Source organism: Astatotilapia calliptera, chromosome 13, assembly GCF_964374335.1.
Source record: "Astatotilapia calliptera chromosome 13, fAstCal68.1, whole genome shotgun sequence".
Taxonomy (NCBI): domain Eukaryota; kingdom Metazoa; phylum Chordata; class Actinopteri; order Cichliformes; family Cichlidae; genus Astatotilapia; species Astatotilapia calliptera.
Genome location: NC_137434.1, coordinates 14,341,345 through 14,365,135, shown reverse-complemented (window position 1 = coordinate 14,365,135; position 23,791 = coordinate 14,341,345). Strand labels below are relative to the sequence as shown.

At 38.7% G+C, this 23,791-nt stretch overlaps 1 protein-coding gene across 1 annotated transcript; it reads right to left on the bottom strand.

The window, feature by feature from the left end:
- Positions 1-1,766: 1,766 nt before the first annotated feature.
- Positions 1,767-14,834, bottom strand: hmgcll1 (3-hydroxymethyl-3-methylglutaryl-CoA lyase like 1). Its single transcript, XM_026189169.2, has 9 exons — positions 14,564-14,834; positions 12,147-12,224; positions 11,560-11,667; positions 11,091-11,186; positions 10,743-10,891; positions 10,135-10,198; positions 9,512-9,700; positions 3,067-3,192; positions 1,767-2,687 (listed from the first exon to the last, which is right to left on the bottom strand). Exons 1-9 carry the CDS (start codon positions 14,657-14,659, stop codon positions 2,568-2,570), a joined length of 1,026 nt encoding a protein of 341 aa, XP_026044954.1. The 5' UTR covers positions 14,660-14,834; the 3' UTR covers positions 1,767-2,567.
- Positions 14,835-23,791: the final 8,957 nt, after the last annotated feature.

The window sequence follows — 23,791 nt, the reverse complement described above, 5'->3', positions numbered from 1 at the left end:
CAGAAACTACTGGGACTTATTTCTATTCACTTCAGCTGGTCTTAGAGCCCCCCCCCCCCCCCCCCCCCCCCGGATTGTACCCATTTTTTCTGTTTAGGTGTGGAGCCAAAGTCACCCGTCAGTGTAGGCAACAACAAACAGAGCAAATTTTTTTGCTTTGTTTTCTTCATGTTTGTGCTACATAACAGCAGATAGAAATTTGATTAAAATTAGAATTGGAATTTAATATAAAGGTTGTATTCCTTTGTATTGGTGTTGTTTTATTATGATATCAATAATGACATGAGGTTCAAAGCATAAGGGAGCTAAAAGCAATTGATAAACTCAAACAATGAGTGGAAAATAAATAGCAAGAATCAGAGCCTCGTCTAAACAGGCGTCAATGAAAACTAGAAAAGAACCCCATCATAGTAAAACTAAAGCTCAGCCAACTAGAATAATGGAAACATGAACCAAAACACAGGCTTGCAAGACTAGAAAAAACATGAAGTAATCGCAGAAATCAAAGACTCAACAATATCACAAAACATCAAAGCCACCATTAGAAAAGAGATCAAATCAGGAATCCAAAACATCAAACACTACAACAATCAAATCTAAGAATCCAAAATTTATATCCACAAAAACTCTGGGACCATGACAGTAATTTATTTTTTATTTCTCATCTTCCACTTTTTGCTTTGCATGACAAAAACTGACCCAAATTATTGGCTGTTTAAGCCTTTCATCTTTCAAAAGATTTTATATGATCTTAATATTACAAAATTTCACTTACACAGTTGATAACTATGGGATTGAAGCTATCTAATTCCCCTCTTTCTATGTATTTTCCCCAAGACACATCACTGCACATGAATGATAGATCTAGGAGAACAAAGGTCAGAACTAAGAGCCACTTTGGAGCCATGTGGCCAGTAGAGGGCCCCAAAAGGGTGTAAAATGTCTCACTAAAGTTGTTGTTTGCCATTAAAAGATAACATAAAGTAAACAAACAAACAAAAAACACTCACAAGGGCGAGAACAGCATTGAGGGTAAAGTTGTGGTGCTATTTTTAGGTACTACTGTGTTAGTAGCATAACTTCTTGGCTCGCTTGTAGCTACTACCATGACTATGTTCTGTGAGTTTTTGGCTCATAAAAGTGAGAGTCAAATACATTTAATAAGTGCCTTTAATAAGTGTTTACTGTGTTTATAAGGCACAGCTCTGTTAAAATGCATTTACACAAATAAAAACTGTAGATACCAAATCTCCAGCAATGTATGGACACTGGCTACTGTTTCCTGGGTATACTGGGGAATATGAATGCACAGTCAACTATCCAGGTAAGCCAGGTTTAATATTAATATTGGAAAAAAATATATATTGTCAATAAATATTGTTTGTTTGAACATCGGTCATTTCTTAGAGATGGAAACTGTTTTAACGAGGCTGTAGTGGGAGCACTGGGTATCAGGTGTGACTAAATGTGGTTCACAGGCGGAATTTTGCTTGGGGGTGGAGACAGGTCAGGACTAAGTCTGTGTGCAACTGCACATGAATGCATAATTTTCTTTTTTGTTACGTGATTAAGATGGACCGCCATGGGCAGACAATTATCACAATTTAATACGCTTATGCAAATCTAACATCTATTCATTAGTGTGGAGTGCTTTTCTTTCCCAGTTGGCATCATGCTGGCATCCTAATTAGTCTGATTTTTGAAAATAGGGATGTAAGGTGAATGCAATTAAGCCGTAGGAAAGAAAGCCGCAGAGGAACAGGACAGAAGAGCTAACAACTGATTTTTTTATTCTTTACTTTCTGATTTACAGATTGCACAGCAGGGTGTAAACATGACAAAAAATGAAAGGACAACTTTACAGAGACAATTGTCTCAGAAAGTAGTTTATGTCGTGGTAAAATTCTGAAATACAAAAAAAAGACTATAAAGAGGAACTTTTTAAGGGATCTTTGGCAAACCTGATGGCAAAAACTCCTCTGTGCCTCCTTTAAAATGCTATCTTTGTGGTAATTTGAGAGTTGTCTTATTTTGAATTATTTATACAAGTTCACAGGAAATCACAAAAGGTCTTCAGAGAAGCAAGGTGCATGTGGAGGCACTCATACACGTAGGATTATAATACGCTGTTACATAATTTTATAAGGCCACTGATCAATGCAAACGAATAAAATCATAAGATCATAAATTATCGAGCCGTCAACACAAACCTCAATCACAAATGAATACTCCCCTTGATAATTACCAGCTTCCTGTCACTTTCCATTCAGTGCGGTCGACGCTTGCTTTTGTTACATCAAAAATTGTGTAGAGCAAAAACTAAGCCAAGGAAGATGCATGTGTTCAGCAGATTATAAAGGTACTCAGACGGCAAATATAGACTGGAAATGAACAATAAAGTAAAAAAATAATAAAAATGAGATAGTTTTCAATATTATTTAGATGACATGCAAGAGATACATGGAACAATGTAGTTCAAATACAGACAGATAGGCAACAAATCTGAAGGCAGCAACAACGGGGAAGCACTTTAAAGGGAACAGACTAAAATATTTAAAGACGTTCCATTACAGAGACGCATCACAGCAGGCCGTGCTTCTTGCTTGGGCAACCTTGGAGTTTGTCTTGCGAGATAAAGCACTGCAGATGAAGGAACCAGCCTCTATGACTTTGGCAATGTTCACACCCTGCAAAAACATCCCAGCATCAGTAAAAGTGCAATTAATATAATAAGCACAAGATAAACAAGAAATGGCAAGTTTAAGGTTTTCTCACTGAAATTAAAAGAAGACGTGTAACAGGTGACAGAAAATTAACCCGCAGTGAATCGTTTCTACCAGCAGGGGTAGGAATTGTTAAATAAATTGTTCCTGAGAAGTGTGTGCAACACCACAGTCTTGCACAAGTTATGTAGAACCACTAATATGATCAAATAAACTGTTACAGGGCAGTATGTTTGGAGAACGATGTGTTTATGTGAGTGAGCTTTGAAAGATTGTACAACGTTGGTTTTGTTGAGATTAGACACAAGTGTACATACACACCAGACAGTGAAGTCATACTTACTGTTTCAATGCCCATGCCATGAAGCATGTAGAGAACATCCTCTGTGGAAACATTGCCAGATGAACCCTGAGCGTAAGGGCATCCTCCCAGGCCAGCTACTGCAGAATCCACCACAGAGACCCCCATCTGCAAGGACAAACAACAGAGGCATTCGGCAAATCCGTGAAAGACTTCATGTCAGGTAAAATCCAGGAACAAAGATCTTTGTTCTATTGGGTTGTTCTGCCTGGTGCCGCGCACCTTGCCAGGCCTGTGGTTGTGTTTTACAGCTGTTTCTGAGAACCGTGGGCTTAAGGCTTGAAGATGAGTGGGCACAGAATGTCCCGCAGTATGGCTTAGTCATCCTCTTTGTCAGCTCAAACCACCAGCACCACATAATTATGGCCTTGTTCATATGACAGGAATATTATAAAGGCTGAGCAGAAGATTTCATATGTTTCTGATTGTCCTGGTTACTCATGTTTTTACAGCACGACTCTGCTCTTCACCATAGGGATTCACTTTCTTGCCACATCGAGAAGACATTTTTTTTCCCCTTGGCTGCTTAGTGTCCAATCAAACTGTGCCAATAAACTTAATGCATTTGTACACAAATGTGCTACAAAAAAAATCATTAATGGCAAACTATTTCGCTGATCTCCTTGATTACAAATGTTTCTGCTTTCTAAGGGCCTCTTTGTTTACACGAATGTAAGAATATACAAGAGATAAAATTCAAGTTGTGTACTCTACTGCGTTTTTTTTTTTTTGGCTCACCAGCGCTCACGACAAACATTACTGCTGAAATTTGTGGGAAAGTTTTTCCTTTTTTTACTGCCGACGATAGCGAGCGCCTGGCCTCCATATGAAAATTAATGATGCGTTTTCAGTTGTTCTTCTCAATCCGTTGCTTTTGTTGGACAGCTTACCCAACATTATAAAAGGCTGCCCAGGAAACAGTACCCCGGTGCTTTTGTTGCAGCTCGATGTTGACATTGAAATTTACAGAAGCACATTTTACTCTTTTTCTGAATGCCCATATTACTCAAAGACACACAGTCACTGTTCTTGCCATGGACGTGCGCGACCCAGTCATGAATAAAACCTTTGTTTTCACACCAAGACAGGCCTTCAGTTTTCAGAGTCATTATGGACTAAGGTCTTGGGATGTTTTCCACATGTCCCTGGGATTGTCATGAGAATATTAAAGATGTTTTCCAGCTTCCGCGGTAGAACCAGATGTCAGAGGATCCTACAGTGAGACAAAATTAACACACTGATCCTCTCAGTGGCACTGGGTCATGAAGGACCGGTACCCCACAGAGCAGGACCAAGCAAGTTAAATTAAAAGAATCTCTATTGCTTTTTTGGAACAATGATGCTAATTGGTTGCTTTTCCTCCAGACAAGAACCTACTTCTTTCAGGGGGCTGTCTGAGCCAGCCGTAATTGCTGTTTATGTTGGCAAGGGAAGAGGAGGAGGTGGGTAGAAGGAGGAGGAGATCTACTCCGGTGTGTGCAGTGCACGAGATTTCCAGACCTTGGTTAAAGCCAGAGCAGGATATTGTACTAGGCAGAATTTTTTGTAGTATAAACACAGAGTTGTAATCTGCCATGCCAATCCTCTCGCTTCTAGCTATAAGGTCACAGGTCTTCAGCGTACTGTTTCCGAGAGGAACAGAACAAACCCTTTCAGCAGCGTGCCCCGTACCCCTGGACACTAATCACGCAGGAACTGGTGGTCAGCAGCTCGGGCTTGCCAATGCTCAGTTAGGTTCACACTACCCAGAAACCAGATGTGTGCTCAGTGTTAAAAAGCCATACTGAGTGAGCTGCGGCTATATAAAAACAATGCATTCCTGGGTAAAGACACTGAACATTTTCAAACTTGCATGATTTGGGATAAGGTTGTTTACATTCTGCGCTCTGAGTGGACGAGGCTGAAGATGGACAAGCTCCCATTTTGGTTTTATAACTGCGTCACAGAGCGAGCGAAAGAAAGAGTGTGCATTCAGCGAAGGACACGAAGCAGTGATGCTTCACCCACGACTACATAAACCGAAAGGCTGACAGAAACTGTCACAGATCCCGTGCTGACACTTATATCACTTCTTTCGAGGAGCGAACCCCGGACAGCAAAAGGCAAACAAGCACTTAAAGAATAAATAAATCACATTTTACTTTATCATTTCCAAAAGAAAATAAAGTTTGACTAATGTGATGTGACAAATATGAAGTTATTCAACTTTAATATGCAATCCTATTTTTAATATAATGTAAATGAATACTAAAAATACTACTACTAATGATAATAATAATAATATAACATATTTATCACCTTAAAACATGAATTTGGTTGGAATTGAAGAAAAAATATAAGAAAATAAATTCACAGATAATCCAGTTTCTTAGGAATTTATGTACTTGCTAATTAAATTATTTATTGATTTTGAATAATAAACATTTATATTTCAGCTCTTCATCTGTATTTATTTATTTTGTATAACAGCAATCGTCCCAGGGGCTGCAGATGAAAATGAGCTTTTTGACCCATTTATTACATCAGTGTTGCTTCCTTTACATACATGTTAAAAGCATTTTTTTTTAAATAGTTTTAAAAAAAAAAGTAAAATAAAGCCTAAGAATACAGAAAAAAGAAAAATAAATGTTCTTTTACTGTTATTTTGTCCTTTTGTGGTATTTATGTGGGTTTTACGGTTGTCTTTTAAATATATATTCCAGTATGTCACAAGGGCTCATTTTAAAAAAAGTTAATAATCTATAATAAATATTTTCTAGTTTAGCTGAAATTGATTTTACTTGTTTACTCAACAGAAAGTATCGTCGGTGGCTTTGATTCAGAGCGGATTTCACTCTTTGAAATAGCAAATCACCAGTCACAAGATAAAATGATCCTTTATAACTATCCATTATAACTTCTACCATTCAGTCAAAGAAGTCAACATAAAGTTGCACTAAAGTTATCAACACACTGCTCAACACAGCTGCTAGGTAACTGGATGTTAGTAAAATATGTTAGTAAACTAAGGCTGAACAGAGTCTCATGTATGGAGACAAAAGAAAATACTGCAGATGGATGTTATTGTCAGTAGAGATCTCTAGTGTGAGCCCAGACAGGTTATACTGTATTCCCCAGCTGCAGTAGTACACAATACACCAAAATTGCAGGTAAGATTAAATAATTTTCCTTGCCAAGCCTGTGAAATCTAAGTACATACATTGTCATTGTGTGACCTGCCAGGGTAGGTTTGTAACAAAGCCCCCCTAGACCTCCTGAAAAAAGGTACAAAGACTAAGGAATGTCTTTATCGGGAACAAAAGAGGTGACTCAGGGCTGACAGCACTGGGGGAATTCATTTCTCTCCCAGTTGGTGGTGTGGAGTTCTGGCACACAGTAATGAAAAACTATGATAAAATCTTTAATTTCCTACTTGTTTATGGGTGAGCAAATGGTGAGCTAAATATCCCTGGCTGCTATTATTTCTTGTGGCCATGGGGCAGCTGCAATGAATCATTGTAAATATGATCCACGCAGGAATTTCACCATCTCTCTGTACTTTTTCTTTTTCAAACCATTCAGAATCAGATTTAACCTTAAAAATATTTGCTTCTTTACATGACATGGATCAGCTGCCTTTCCGAACAATGTTTGACCATAAATTGTACCAGAGAAGTACAATATTAGATTAATTCCATCATAATTATTAGAAGGGATAAGTGTTCAACTGCAAGTTTCACAACGGAACAACAGTTTCTTTAGTGGATGTGTAACATTAGTGAATGAATGAATGATTTCATTTACACGTTACATTTGCAGTCATACAGTGATTTGTGCAAACTGAAGCATAAATACTATACTAACGTTTACAGTCGAGTAAAATAAAGTACTTGAGTAGACGTTTCTAGAGCTGCGTCTGCAGCTGCAGCACCATTCATCACATGCTCACCGTAGAGCAAATGAAAGGATCATTTTCCACTGGCCTTTAAGCACGCCATTGTCAGAAAGTTCAACAGCCAAGCGGCAGACGAGCTAGAAGCCCCCCCACCCCCCCAGGGCCCTTCGATCCACCTAGCTCTCAGTCGCTTTGTCCAATAGACACTGAATAGGTGAGCCTTTGTGCTGACCCCCTCACATCTGTTGACCCACCCAGCCCCCAGTGTGCTTCCTCCTCTGTGGTGACAATGCGCTCCAGTAAAACTGATACAGCCCTGCCTGCATTGCCTCTGTTTTATGTTTGGATATATGTCAGGTTTACTGGCTCGCAACAGGCAAAGTGGTGACAAATGCCCCCACGACAGCTCCTTCACAAAGATTCACAACCCAAATGCACTTATAGAGTGTATACCTTTAACTGTACAATACATATTGTTAAGTTCATTAAGATTCTGGGATTTTTTTTTTCTTTTTGAAAGCAGTTTGTGAATCATCTTGCTTTGTGGGGAAGCTTAGATCATGTTTCTTAATGCCGATTTTCCTCGTTGACTGATGGTTTCTGGTTCTCTGTGTGTCCCATTGTAGCCTACACATACACAACAGAGAACACATTCATCATGCCATAGACTGACAGACTGTCATTAAAGCTTAGGCACATATGTGCGCTTTTTAAAACGTAAAAAAAACAAAAAAAATTTTAAGCTCTGAAATACTCTAATATAAAAGTTTGCAATAAAAAGTTTTACATCATTTTAAAGTGGCATATATGGCCAAAATAACTATACATCAGTCTTATTGATATATTACATTATTTGGCTTCCTTTTTCCTGACTCCAGCGGAAAATAAAAACAATTTTTCCTTTTTCTCGTTGCAAAGAAAGGACACTGTATTTCAATAGACTGTAGCATGTGAGCTGAAAAGTGTCTAAAAAGATGGATTGGGAGAAGTTTAACAAATGATGCTTCCCAGCAGGGATAATGATTTAAATCAACCTAAAAAAAAACAAAGACCTGTGATCTCTATGATGCTGGCAGAAAGTTGAATGATATCCTGGAACAAGAATCACCACCTCTATTTTGCCTCCACATCTGGTTGCTCCTCTTCATGTCATCATGAGTAACTACATTGATTTATGCAAAGGCCGGGCATTTATCCATAATCGGTCTGTGGTTCTCCACGAGAACATTCATATTCATCACAGGGGGAGGGATGTGCATGTGAAGGCAAAGGTACCCCAAATCCACTGGGAAAGCAGAAAGTAAAGCTGTCAGACAATTTAACATGAGAGGATATGGGGATCAAGAGGACGATGCATTGCTGTCTTGTGCTTGTCCAAAAGGAGAATCTACACTACAAACTACGGCAAGAGGGCTTCCTCTTCTAACTTTACCAGCATTTGTACGCTTAACACAGACCTCTCCACTTAAAAGTGTTAGCACCTTTTATGTCTCTCCCACAAGAATCAGAAGGTTTTTGTCTCACAACAGAGGTGTGGGCACATCTGTCCTCCCAGAGTTGTCAGGCTTTATATTATCCCTTTATTCTTTTGGATCTTTGAACTGTTTTACCTTTCTGCTTATTCAGAGACCTCCATACCCTCCAATCACACCAACAAATTAGCTGAACTGTGTCTGATTGCCTCTGTTTTTAAAGATCCCTCTCGGCTGCCTGTTAGGTTCAGAGAATTTTTCCAAAATTCACAGTTCCTACCCTATCCACCTTTCAATAGTCCTGGAGCTAGTCTCCTTCTTTTATTGACTTCCATTTACAAACTAACTTCATTTACTTTTAAATGTTTATTTTTAAGTTTTTGACTGTTTGCTGTCATTATTAATGTATTTTATGTCTAATCTTAGACTTATGAAATAGCTGCACAAAAGCTGGTTTACAAGACAGATGTAGGGCATTAAATAAGATAATCCTGTCATGTACTTCATGACAGATGGAGAATTAAGGACCGTAATGAAGCTTGGAAACGTTCTGGTGTCACAAGCTGATCCTCAACAGGTGTCATCTGTTGCTTTTATCATCTAATAGTTCTCTAGTTAAACACACTAGACTGTCTATTTGATTCCTTTTCAGATTTCCATCTGCTCTCTTTGTTTGTCAAGCTAACTGCTTTGACAAAGACTTTGCTCTACTTTCGACTTAAGAGCTCTTTCTGTCGCTACAGTACTCATAATATTAACAACTGCAGTAATAGCAATAACTATAAATAACAATGAATAATAAATCTAATCATCATTAGATCATTAGCAATTTCTGGTTCTGAGATTACTGGCAGTACCACATCTTAGGGGTTCTTATCTTATCTGGAGTGCACTAAGAATGTTGGCAGTGCTTGCCCATAGGTGTCATGGCAATGAACCGTTAAAACTTCTTGTTTTCTTGGAAATATTAATTATAGTAACAATAATAATAATATAAACAATAACATAAGAAACAAAATCATCATAGGTAGAAGCATAAGTACTTTTGAGACTATTGGCCGCACAATACCCGTGTTCTTACCTGGAGTGCAGTAAGGATGTTGGGCAGTGCTTGCCCATAGGTGTCATGGCAGTGAACTGCAAGCGCATTGATGGGCACGTCCTTCATCACCCTCTGCAGCATCTTAAGCATAGATCCTGGAGTACCAATACCAATGGTGTCTCCCAAGGAAATCTCATAGCAGCCCATTTCATATAATCTCTTTGCCACCTAAAAATAATAAAAATATAGAAAATGCTCTCTTTATAAGAGGATTACATAGTAAAATAACTTTTTTTTCAAATATAAGTACCATGTTATGTTTGGTTAGGCAGTGAAATGGAAGAGAATATAAATGCTATATTTTACATTTCTTCAGTTAATTCAATCTGTGCTTACGGAAAGAATATGAACATTTATTGTGATTTTTCATTTAGCAATGAACTGACAATAATTAGCTTTGAGTTTTGACATATATATCGAAAAGCACTGACATCCACAAAATTAATTAATTCCAGGAAAAACAAGTTAAAAAAAAAAACAAAAAAAAACAGAAAAACAAAACCAGAACAACATCTCAAGAAACGATTCAGTTTAGTTTAGATCATTTAAATAAATGAACAGATAGGTTTTAAAAGACCTGTAAGTGTAAAGAACAATCCTACCTCTGCCACTTTGGAAGGTTCAATGTGTCCCTCATGGGGACACCCAAGGGCACAAGAAACATACCTGAGAAGATAAAGTTAACAAGTATCATTATTTTGTCAGTTTCAGCAACTGACAAAAAAACAAAACAAAAAAAAAAACGTCAAAAGCTGTTGAACATTTTCTATACTATAGTGTGCTCTTCAAAAAAAAAAAAGAATTGGGTCCAATGTGTCCAGAAGCCTATTAGTGTTTTGGTGTCCTTTATGGGCAAAGCAGTTCCTATAATTTAAAAAATAAAATAAAACACACACACACATTTCCATGATATGATAAAAGGCCCACATTAGTAAAAGTTAGCCTGTTTGGTTTACCTCATCTGGCCTCGTGGTTTACTAATGCATAGATATAGTCCTGGTGAACATCTGGAACTTTGCTATAACAGTATCATTACTGAACTGTGTGTTTTCTTCTATATAAAAACTGCAGTATGTTCAAATGCCCTGTTTTCCTATGGGGAAAAGTGAAAATCTGTGTGAAGCTCAGAAATCAAGGGAATTGTTTTCATTTCATTTCATTCATTTTGTTTTCATTTTTGTAGCAGAGAATTAATAGGCAGAATACTAACCCTCGAACTGGAATTTGTCGCTTTTTGGCAGCGTTAATGACTTCCTCAAACCTCAGCATACTTTCATCAACAGAACAGTTAATATTTTTTTTACTGAAGGTTTCAGATGCCGACCCAAACACAGCCACTTCAGTAGCACCAGCTGCAACCTTAAATCGCCAGAGAAAACAAACTTGTAAAACCGTGTTCACTGTGAGTCACGCTAACGTAAGTGCAGGAACTATTTTAATAAAAACAATGTAGTGCCAACAGTTAACTCAAACTGACAAGCTTGAGTAAACATGATGAATTATATGAGTAAAGGTATATAGCACAGGTCATTACGCTGAAGTGAAAATTCATGCTTACAGCATCCTGAAAGCCTTGCAAGTTAGGTGTCAAAACAGGATACTGAACATTAGATGCTTTCTGGATTCCTCTGAGTACATCAGTGTGGTCTGCCATCTAAATAAAGGGAGGAAGATATATTAATTAGATGTTAAAGGTAACAACATAACAGGCAATAACATAGGTAAGGTAATAACATAATAACATATTAACATGTTCCTGGGAATTCACAAATGCTTTCACACGTTTGAAGGCAGCATTAAAGATCAAATTAATTATCATTTTTCTCAGTACAAAAGGAGACACGTGTTAACGTCTGACTTTGTATCCAAGTAGTAAATAGGGGTACAATTTGATTGAGAAGGAGAAAATGAATAAAATACTTTCTCCAAAACCATCTCCAGCTCCAACAAGGATGCTAGAGGAGCAAGAAAGAGGGCCTAATAAATCACTCAGCATTTAACTGCAGTTCAAAAAGAAGAATTCTTACCTGTGGGACCCACTTTGAAGAGACAAAGCTGGTGGCCTCGATCACAGACAGGCCTGTTCCTGAGAGCATATCTATCAGCTGGATTTTCACCCCAGTTGGAACAATCTCCTGGAGAACAATGAAATTGAAATAGCTTATTTTGTATTTGAGTCCTCTCATGATACAGTTGGAGATGTGACAAGCAGATATATGGCTTAGTATTTTGCTGTGCTGCGTGTTATTTATACAGATAGCCATATTTGACATGATCAATCTTGCACTTGCTGAAAACTCTGAGATAGCTTCGCTATATGCCAAATTTCAGGTAATATGTTGTAGAAATAAAATTACTTCCCCCCATCCAGTATAATCTCTAAATGGTAGGTAAAGAGAGTGAACTCAGCCAGAAGCTGTGTCATCTTTCCTATTCAATTTCAAAGACAATGTGAAACATATGCTTCTAGCAATTATGGCACAAAACCCATATGTTATGAATTGTTATATGTATAGAAAAAATGGGAGTTTCCAGGGAGGATTGTGTATAGTATTAGAAAACAAAGGTACCCATAAATATAAATAAGGTTTGTGATTGTAATTGCAGAGTATACCTTTTCATTTTGAAGTCCATCTCTTGGCCCAACTTCAACAATTTTAACAAACTCTGGATAGGCATGTCCTGTAATTGTCTGGGAAAATATCAAATGGGGGGGAGGGGAATAAATAAAAAGAGAAACACCGCTCAACAAGACACAGAACACGGAGAAGTCAGCCATCCTTTTACCGTGGGATGCTCCAGGTCATGTTATTTCTAACATGAATAACTTTCAACCTCAACCCAGCTGAAACTTTAGAACCCAAATATAAGCTTGCTATGTCATTAAGATGCAAACTCATGAGATGTGACACAGAGGAAAGGCTGGGAAGAAGGGTTAGAGTAACTCCACTAAAACCGCAAGGAATATTCTGAGGATCAAGGTATTTTTTTTTCCTGATCTCAACCTTATAATTTTAAAGAAAAAGACCCTTGTTGAACTAAATGCAAAACCTCAACAGACCTTAAAGATTACAATATGAACCTAGCAACAGTGATATTTAAGCAGAGAGTGAAGACCACATATCTGACTATAGCCGTCAAAAATATCTATTTAAGTTTTTTCCAGTGGGGAGCAGTAAAACAAAGAAAGCTAACCGATATCCCAGCTTAACTCTTCTACAAGCAGGCCTGAAATGTGAAAGAATCCACTCAGTTTAAATTTTTAGTCTAATCTTTGTCAATTTTCAAGGGGTAAAGAGCTAATGTGTTATATCTATGGAAGATAGATATCAAATATTTATTCAGAACAAACTGAGCACACAGTACTGTGCTCAGAAATATACAGTACTGTGCAAAAGTGTCTAGCTACCCCTTGTTTCTTTATATTTTACTAGAAAAATGGAAAATAGATGCAGTTGTTTGCTGAAACGTGTGCAAACATACATGGAAACAGTGTATTACACGAAAACAGTGTTTGTGCAATTCTAACAAGCTTGAATGTGAATGTTTGATTTGATCACCTTTATTCTTCAACACAGCTTTAACTCTTTTAGACAAGCTTTCTTGTAATTTATTTTAGTCTTCAGGAATAGTTCTCCAAGCTTCTCGAAGGACATTCAAAGCCCTTCTTTGGATGTTGGCTGCCTTTTGTTTGATTCTCTATCAAGATTATCCCACACTGCTTTAACTGCTTCAATAATGTTGAGGTCTCGGCTCTGGGGAGGCCAATCCATGGTTGATAGTGTTCCACTGTGTGTTTTTCTATGCAGGTATGCTTTCACTGCACTGGCAGTGTATTTGGGATGATTGTCATTTTGAAAAATGAACATATTCCCGAATCAGACCCTTTCTAGGTGGTAATGCAAGGTGGATTAAAATCTGATGGTACTTTTCTGGGTTCATAATTCAATTTTGACAAGATCCCAAACACCATTGGCCGAAATCCAGTCCCAAACTATGACAGAGGATTCTTCGTGTTTTACAGATAGCTGGACAGGAGACAGGAGACAGGTACAACAGACTGTTGTACAGCCACTCTTCCACTGAGACTTCAGTGAACAGTAGATAGATTAAGTATAGAGGCAGATGTAGCTCTCAGTTCCTGTGTCAGTTCTTTTCCACATTTTATCCTGACTAATTAGATAAGAGGAACAGACACTGTTTAACTACCATAGATAGTTTTTCTAGGTGTGACATTTCCTCTTTTATCCACTTGACTAGTTTCCTCAATTTTTTTAAGGCTACACTACACACCATGCAGAGTTTTAAGCTAAAATTCGATCTTTACTAAGTTGTCTGTCTTTTAATGCATGGCTCAGTGTTAAGTGGTGTAACAAACAAACAAAACACATTCCTCTGAAAATGGTTATGTATAAGGACTGAACTGAAAATGAGTGAAAAAGCAACCCAGAAGTTAAAAAATTACATAAAAGACTTGGAAACCACATATACAGAAACAAAAGTTGACTGAAGACTTTGGCACAGTACTGCATGTGGTTTAGCTTGTAATATCTTTAACTGTTATGAGTGAAATGTACGTTTTTTACAGATAGGCATGAACTATTTGTAAAATATACTCATACTTTGGATTACAAAAATGTTATAAAGTAAAAGTGAAAATAAATTCGAAAATGCAGGAATAAAATCGAGCGGACTCTTTCACTTACACTACTTTTACCTCTAATAGGCTACATTACAACTGAAAATGAAGCCTGGGGCAGCTCATATTCTGTTGTATTTTATTTTATTCTATTCATATTCTATTGAGTGTATTTTATTACCCCAAACATACATAATGCTAACGTAATACTCTTATTGAGAAAAAGGTACTCGCATGTTCTTCTTCTTCTTTTTTTAACCACCTTAGTTACAGCAGCATCTGCGCATCTGCGCATAGGTGGCCTTGTGTTGTGCTCCTCTCTGCTCTGTCATGAGGAAGTCATGTGGCCGAACATGTGCAGTTGAATAAAAACAAGGAAAACCGACGCCCACCTTGTCCTCCTGCAGCCAGCGTCTCAGCCACGGGTAGTCCTCGATGAGTTGCTCATAGCTCAGGCAGTGCTTCACTGTGGTGGGCACGTTACCCATCCGTGTGGCTGCTGCTCAGCCCGCTGCAGCTCCGTGTTCTCCGGGAATAACCTTCGCAGATCGCGGGAACTACCCAGAGCAAATTAATGTGTCGCATCCGTGTGCTAATGCAGGCCTGGATGGCGGAGGGCCTCGCTGCATGCAGAGATTAAATATGAGGATGGCTACTTACAGTAGAGGATGACTCAGCGGTTGTCATGACAACCACATCTCCTAAAGTGGGGGGAGGAGGCCAGAGAGCGAGAGAGGAAATTAAGCACAGAGGAGTATTTTCCTTTATTTTTAAGGAAAATAAATGAATGAAATAAAGAAAATAAAGGCCAGGAAAAGGTGCTTCCTTCAGTTTGAAAGCTGGTGATTTTTTTCTTCTTAATTGATTCAACAAGTTCACATACACATTCACCTCCCTGTACTGCTGAGAATTGAAGGTTTCAGTGTAACAGCCTGCTTTGATTGATCTCCTGTGACCTGAACCGGCGGAACAGTTTCCATTGCCAGGCGTGCCACTGCTGCCAATGTCAACTGCATATTGTAATAAAATCCCCCGTTAAGCCAAGGCAACATTTACCAGAGAAAACAGGCATTCTGAACCCAGATGTTAACAATAGAGGGGCTTAATGAAGTCCTCGCATTCAACCATCTCACCAAGCTGAACTGCCCTGTGATGAGAGACCTGTACCTCAATCTCCTAGGGGAGGAGGGCGACTCATGCGATCAGCCTTGGGAAAGACATTTTTTTGTAGCAGACCTAAAATTTGATGACTGTCAGTTGTCACCCTAAATGTTTTAATCTAAAGAGTGTATTGCCTCTAATGACTTTTAAAGGCTCCTCTTGGGTACAAAAATGAAATAAAAGCAGAGCAGCATTATTCTAAAGGTTTAAACTAAAACTAAATCTAAATCTGGTTTTGATTGCAGTGCATTTCTCCAAATTAGTATTTGTTAAATTATATTTGCCAACAGATAAACTTTAATTCATATTAATGGTGCTCGTGGTTTGTTGGGTTTGAAATTCTTTTCAGATGATTGTGAATCCGAAACTGCAGCTCATCTAAGTCTGTACTTGACGTCTGTTTTGAGGGGAATGATTGGACTCCTGAGGGGGAAAAAGGCCTTTTTAGTGTATAATTTTGATAACTGCATCAACCGCTTAAACCGAACCAGCCTTTTCATATTTCAGCTTTCAAGGAAACTCAGCATCTATGGTTTATCTTCTTGACAAAAACCAGCTGGGGAAGGTCACTTTAAAGAACTGGCCTTGAGGGGTTTTCCCCATCTAAGGAATCAATATAATGCAGGTGAGTTTAAACACTATTACCAGAACACAGTTCATCCAACAAGGAAAACTGTATGTCCAGGCTTACGCATTTGACATTTAAATGGTATAAAACTAGAACAAATGATCAAAATTTAGTCTCAATGTTCACATATAATTTCAGTTTTTTAGATATGAGCTACTGAATTTCTCAAAATGTGAATTAGAGTCCACTATAATCAAATAGTGGATTGTTGTATAATGGCATCAATAAATCTGTGTGACTGCAAAATTCAAAAATGATTGATATCTGCTTTGTTCAGCAATTCAAACTAAAGTAGAATAAAGAAGCGAAAGAAATTGACAGTGCATTCGAATTAGCAGGTCACCAACACAGTGAAACAACTGCACAGCCTTAAGATGTCTTCTAAGAAGATTAAACTCTGTAAAGAAACATAGTCTCCAAGTTTGTGTAGATTAGGCAAACAGATATGCCCTGACAGGAAAGGGGATGTCTCTGTGCTAGTTTGTTAGCTTCTCCTGAGAACAATATATTTTGCACATGAGGATTCTGGAGACCAGGCAGAAGATGAATGCCTCAACATATTAAATAAAATTCAAACATTGTCACACCATGTTTATGAACTTGGAAACAAATTCCATTAAAAAAAGAACAAGACTAGACTCTGTTGCTCTCTCTCTTCCTCCCTCTCTCTGTATCTCTCTCTCTCTCTCTCTCTCTCTCTCTCTCTTTACAGAGGTAGAAACAGATGTGAAAAACAGTACTTTATGGAGTACAGGTTTCGGCATGGCATGAAAGAAGTTTTAAACTCTTAGATACACACTCAAAACAAAGTGGAAGGGGAAAAAAACAGGAACCAGAACAAATCAATTTTCATCCTCCATCCGTCTTCAATTTCTACATCATGAATGTAACTGAACTGTAACAACAAGAGAGTTCTGGTGCTGAGCGAATAGCACATCATCATCACCATGGACGTAATAATAATGACATGGTCTTTCATATACAGAGAAGATGAAAAGGTTTGTTGGATATACACCCCCAGACCACTTGATGCATATAACTGAAACGGAATCATGCATTACATATGCTGCACAGAAAAGCAAAGAAGAATGTACATTTATATATGTGTGTGTGTGTGTGTGTGTGTGTGTGTGTGTGTGTGTGTGTGTGTGTGTGTGTGTGTGTGTGTGTGTAGAAAGAGAGAGAGAGAGAGAGAGAGAGAGAGATACATAAGCGTGTGTGTGTGTGTGTGTGTGTATTTATGCTCTTATGTTACCCTATTCAATTTTCAGTTTATTCAAATTTGTACCACAAAAAACCACAAACATTTTTTTAAAGAAATAAAATGTGAGGTCTTTATAAAAATAGCAGCGTGTCCTACAGTTTTTTCTGGAAGGCCGACCACTCTTAGCCAACTTTCCACAGCTCCCCTTTGAGACAGCATGTGTGTTAAAGATTATCCTCACAGTAATCACACCACTGAGCACCCTATGGTTTTTACTCACAAAAGCCTCTGACTGATGTTTTGGGTATGAGTCCACACATTATCATAAAGGCTGAGCATCATTTGTAGTGCACATGCAGTCTACTGGAAGGCTGTGGGAGTTGTCTTTTTCATAATAAAGATCACTTTTCTATATTTATTAGTGAGTGCAAGTGTGAAATGTTAATTGGGGCGATCGGGGCTCAAGAGTTAGTAGTTTGTCCTATAATCGGAAGGTTGTCGGTTCAAGCCCCGGCTGCGACAGTCTCGGTCGTTGCATCCTTGATACTTCACCCATTGCCTACTGGTGGTGGTCAGAGGGCCCGGTGGCGCCAGTGTCCAGCAGCCTCGCCTCTGTCAGTCCGCCCCAGATCAGCTGTGGCTACAATGTAGCTTGCCATCACCAGTGTGTGAATGGGTAGATGACTGAATGTAGTGTAAAGCGCTTTGGGGTCCTTAGGGACTAAGTAAAGCGCTATACAAATACAGGCCATTTACCAATCCACACTGTTTAAAGGAGCAATAAAATCGGATCATTCATTCTTCACAAAGCCACTCCTTAAAATCGCTTTGTTACAAATGAATTTAAGAGGATGTTTCTAAGCAGCTGGATATTTATTGTGCAGATTTTTATATTGCACCACAGAGGACTTCATGGCTGGATTACGGCTCCACCTGGATCATAAAGTGTAGAGATTTCCTTCAGTGTATTCTTATCCTTGGTGGGAGAAACTGAATTTCACAGCATAAGTTACAACTGCCAGAATACACATGAGCTTGGTTTAAGTCATCGCTGTTGACATCTCTGTGTGCCTTCAGCTGTAAACTGATAACAGTAGTGTGTTTTACTAATTACTTTACTGGATGTGTGGGAAGATCGGGGTAGAAAACACCAACCAGGTAAACTCAAACTCATCGTAAGTCACACATGCCAAAATACAGTCGGCAGGCAAAAGCCCACAAAAATCCATGCAGGCAAACTGAAGAAAGAGGCAAAGAGTAAGAAAAATAACCAAGCATCCAGGAGATAAAGAGTCTAAGAGTTTGGACAGATAATCTAACAGCAGACGAACATGGGAGCTAAGAATCCTGGGCCAATTGCTCCAAAGGGGATGGGAAGACCCAGGTAAACACTCAGTTAGGTGGAGCAACTCAGCTCAGTCAGACCATGATGACGACTCTGGAGGGCAGCCAGGAGGCTCAGTAAACAGGGGAGGCTACTTTTGAGGTTGGCCTAGTGGTAGGGTAGTCAGGCAAGACCAAGGTTGGAGGTGAGAAGAAGACTATCTGAAGGCCCAGCAGGAACACTACAGAGAGAATAGAACCTCTCAGAAGACTGGCGGTAAAGATGGAAGCTCTCTGGAGGTCTCTAAGGCTGGCGAGCCAGACATAGTACTTCAGGCAGGATGTGGAACAGAAAGCTTGGAACCAGTGCAGTCAGGCATCTGCCAGGTATCAGCAGAGAGGGCGGATGCTTCTTAGCTTGGATGTCAGCCTGAGGGTCCATCAGGAGGGATGACTCTGGAGCTGGCGGACTGACTGTCAGACTGACTTGGGAGCAGTCTCTGCACTCACCAGTTGCAAGATGTAGCACTCAAACTGAGCAACAGTGAAGAAGGCAGACTCTCTGGGACAGTTTGTGTTGGCTGTGGAAACAATCTGGGTTTAGCATGGGTTGATTCTGAGGCAGGATGTCATTGAAAGAAAAGGTTAACCAGGTCTCCACAATAAAGTAGACTCCTGAGTATGAGGTGGAAGAGCAGGAACTGGCTAGGGGTCAGCAGGCCCACTTCTAGGACCTGTGGTGCTGCGGTGAGTTCAGTGGCTGGGCCAGGCAAGGAGCTATGCTAATATGATGACCAATAGCCCTAAGTCTAGCCAACTCTGCTACAGGTAGAAAGCTAACTGACACAGGAGCTGGATGAAGATTTCCTGACAAGCTAGTGATCAGATGCAATGAGATAGACAAAGGACTAGCAGGTTGAAAGCTACCACACACGAACTGTTCCATATATTTACTCAAATGATTTCTTTTTTTTGTACCAGTGAAAAAATTCTGCTATGAAGTTGGGCATTTTATGGACAAGAGTCCATGTGGGAATGACTCACTTTTGGAGCATGCTGCAAGTGACCACTTCAAGAGCTGCAGTTTTTGGCTAATCTGTATTGGCTTGATTTTTCTGAGCTAGAGGTTGCTGCTTGGTTCAAATGCAGGGAGTTGTTGCAAAACCATAAGTCAAGATTCATTACCTAAAATGTGACCCCCAAAAAGTATTTTAGGGCAAACAGAAATACAAAGAAAGGCTAAAGTATATAAAAACCATTTGGAAAAAACTGATGCAGGAAGCAAAGTAACAAAAAATGAATAAATTCAGAAAAAATAAAAGCTAACACTAGAGCCTTTTGAGGTACAGCAATTTGAAACCTCATTCATACAGTAAATCGCCATGATTATTACAAGACAGACACGGATTTGGATTCAGAGACAGGGAAATATCCTGTTCATCAGCTTTTGTTTATATGTTACATTATTTAAAATTCCACATGTTCTTTGACAAAAATAGTCCAACCCAAGCAACATGGAAAAAGAAGACAGCAGGCATGGTTAATCATAACATATCATGTTAGAAGCTATTTTTGTGCTAAGAAAAAAAACACAAAGGAATCTCTAAAGACTACCATGCTCTATGCATTTCCATGGAAAAAATCTGTTGTGCAAATGCTGCATGCAATAGAAAGAGAAAACGGCTCAATGTTCGATTAGCATTTAAAAACATGCAGTATGCAAAGTAAACTGGACATTTAAATTTTTAATTCTAGCCTATTTCTTGCATCCCATCAGGAAAGACCAATGCAGTTTTAAAACATGCTAATAAGACTGAAAGGAGAACATTTTTAAAATATAGAAAGAGTTGAAATGCACAGGTGCCAACTATAATATTAATTGGAGTTGACAGCTGAGTTCACAAACAGTCTGCTGTAAATTAGAGAACCTGAGAGCCCCTCTTCTCTTACTCTCAAAGATTATGCGCATAAGGGAATAACAAGCAAACATAATAGTGTTTCTGCACTGCCCCTTGTGAGGACACATTCCTCGATGGTCCTACTGCAGCCTTGTCATACCAAACAATGTGTAAAAATGTGACCCATATGGTCTCCTTTTCAAGAGGGTCTGATTGAGCTATATGGAAGCCATAGCCCACCCACAGAATACAAATAAGGAGAACCACATGTGGGGAGATGAATTAGGTAAACTACACAACATTTTTATTAGATACAATTTCACTTGCCTTGTGGATGGACTGCAAGGTGACACTTTCAAAATAAACTCTGAGCCACAGAAAGAAAAAGATCTCTGGTTGACACAGTGTAAATCAATAAAACATGGAATTACTAAACTAAATGAACAACGGCTATTATTTTGCACAGCTATATTAGACTGAACAAAATGTGATCAAGCCAAGCTTTGTTTCAGTCATCGAAACTGCCTGCAGCCCACAGCAGCAGTAATTGATCACATCAATGATAGTCAAAGTCAAAAATGTTCAGGTTAATTGTGTGGAAGTGTGCATTTGCAGTGTACCCAGCATATTAATCTCCACTAAGGCGGCGAATAAATGTTTAGTTTCACAGTTTGTGAGTATATTTGTGAACAGTTCCAATTCCAATTCATGAACAACTGGTTACATGTGCTTTTTATTTCAAACAGTCTGATTTGCATCACTTGTTTAGAAAATTGATAACTCATAATACTTCAGATGCACTTTAAAATAAACTGGAACAAACTATTGGAAATTAAATTAAATACTCAAAAGGGCCAGAAGCCTTAAGTTTAAAAAAACAAACAAAAAAAAAAACCAGTGTTAAAATCATATGGTGGACTTTGTGTCATGTATGGCAAGGTACCAAGTTTTATCATACAGGGGTGAACAGATATAAATATGTGTTGTGTACAAAAGTCTTAACCCACCCCCCTTTTCTTCATATTTTTCTTGAAAAATGTGAAATAGGTGCAGCAATTTATTAAAACTTCTTCAAATTGACATGGAAATACATCATGTAAGGTTAAAACTCAAAACAAATAAGATTACTTTAGTTGCAGAGGCTTCGTGAAGGAAGCTCCTCTTTGGATCTTGGCTGCCTTTTGTTCTGTTCTCTGTCAAGATGACCACACTGCTTCAATAATGTTAAGGTCTTAGCTCTGGGGAGGCCAATCCATGTCTGGAAGCGTGTTTTTCTATCCACGTATGCTATGACAGTGTGTCTGTCATGCTAAAAAATAAAGCTTTTGCCAAGCGGACCCTTTAAATATGGTATTGTCAAAATGCCAAATTTGGATTAATCACTGCATAAGACTTCTTGCCACAGATTTTCAGTCCAGTTCTTGTGTAATTTAGCATAGCACTGCTTTTTCTCCCCTAAGAATGGGTTCTTGACAGCCACCATTACACTGAGACAAATTCTGATGATGCTTCAGCAAACAGTAGCTGGACCAAATTGAAGACTCAGATGCATCTTTAGGTCCTGTGTCAGGTCTTTTTTTCTTATTTCTTAAGAAAATGACTTTAAGATACTGCTCATCTGTTTATGCCCATCAAACTCTTATCTTTGGCACTTTTTGTAAATTAGATTACTTTTTCTAAGACAAAAAAATAGAAACAAATGATGTGTGTGACAGGCTGCTATTACAATTTAAAACTGGTTCTTTACTTTAAATTGTATGGTTGGCCCAACACTGGTTCATCGCTTCAGCTAGGTGACTTTTTATGCTAGAATGATTCATAGGTCAGGGTTAAGTGGCTTAACAAACAAAACATTCCCCTGAAAGTGGTGAAGTACAAGGACTGGACTGAACTGGCTGAGTGAGAAGGCAGCCAGTGGCCAAAGAAAAATTATGAAAGACTTGAACATTATAAGAAAGTCTGGCTCCTTAGAAGCAAAGTTTAAAGTAAGGAGGGATGGCATGATATTTTTACATTAGACAATACTTTGCTTTTTCTATCCATCCTCTTCTGCTTATCCTTATTAGGGTTGCAGGGGGCTGGAGCATATCCCAGCTTCTTTGCTTTTCCAGTATTTCTAAAATATTTCTTTTTGTGTAGTTTTACCCATTTAGAACCAGCTCCTCTTGACTATGGAAATCTTTTAGACGATGACTGATATGCTTCACTGCACTAAAAGGAATTACATTTTTAAAAAGGAAAAAAGACTGCAACGTTCTGCCTCTTTTAAAAAAAAATTAATCTGTGATTCTAATTTTGTCATCTCTAAGTGGCCACCTCTGTTTGTGGTCTGACAAGATTAATGGCACGTTATAGCAGCTTTTTGTATTTGTTTTTCAGCATGGGTCAAAGCATTTCCTGTGGTGGTGGATTCGTTTACATTAAAATGACCTAAATCCTCAAGCACTTGTGACTTTTGGCCCAGTCAGGTAGGAGCTTCAAGATGATGTCTCCTTAATAAATATATCCTGTTTGCTGAATAAAAGAACATGTTCTTAACAGCTGCTGACATGGATACCTCTGTTTTCTTAATCAGGTAAAGAGGATAAACATGTTTGTGGTAGAAAAAAAATATCAGCACATGGAAACGCATCTCAACATTATGCAACTATGTTTATGTAAAGCCAACAGCATGTTGTGACATATACTATAAACCGAGTGCACGATGCATGAATAATTCACAAGCAACCATTCAGGAAAGGTAAACTACCAGAGGTTGTGACCTTTTTCAGAAGTGGCCACTACAAGTGCGGATCTGATAAATGTCAAGGCACCTCTGACTCACTGCTGGCTGCTTTTGACCGCGGGGGTCTCGGAGGAAAAGGGGCCACTATATTAATCCGCCCCGAGTATGGCAATTGTTACCCTTTCATGTGGTCAAGAGGTTACTGTTGAGGAGGGTTGTGTCATTTTGGAGAACCTAAATAGAAGCTCATTCATAGCAGCTCCTGCATTACAGACAAGGAAGAAATGTAGCTGAATTGGAAAGAATCCATCATATTAAACAGTAGATGGGATTGTTAAGTGCTAGGAGTAATCATGCCAGGCAACAGGCCACAGGAATGCAAATCACCCCTCAAGCCAAGAGTTAAGTTAGCAGGTGGCCTCTTCTATTCACTGAATGTCAACACTCCTTTTCGATGGAGCCCACATAACATCTGGGCAGGCCAGCCACTGCTTTTAATTAAGTGAAATACAGTCACTCAATGTTCTGTCAGAAAAAATGTTATAAAACAGGGAGGGTGGAGGGGGAAAGTGCAACAGTACATATCCTGTGTTCAGTGAGGGTCAACACAGTTGTGCAAATAAATATTAATCCTTAACCTAATCCCTGCATTTCCAAGACCATTGAAGAGTTCTGCGTAAC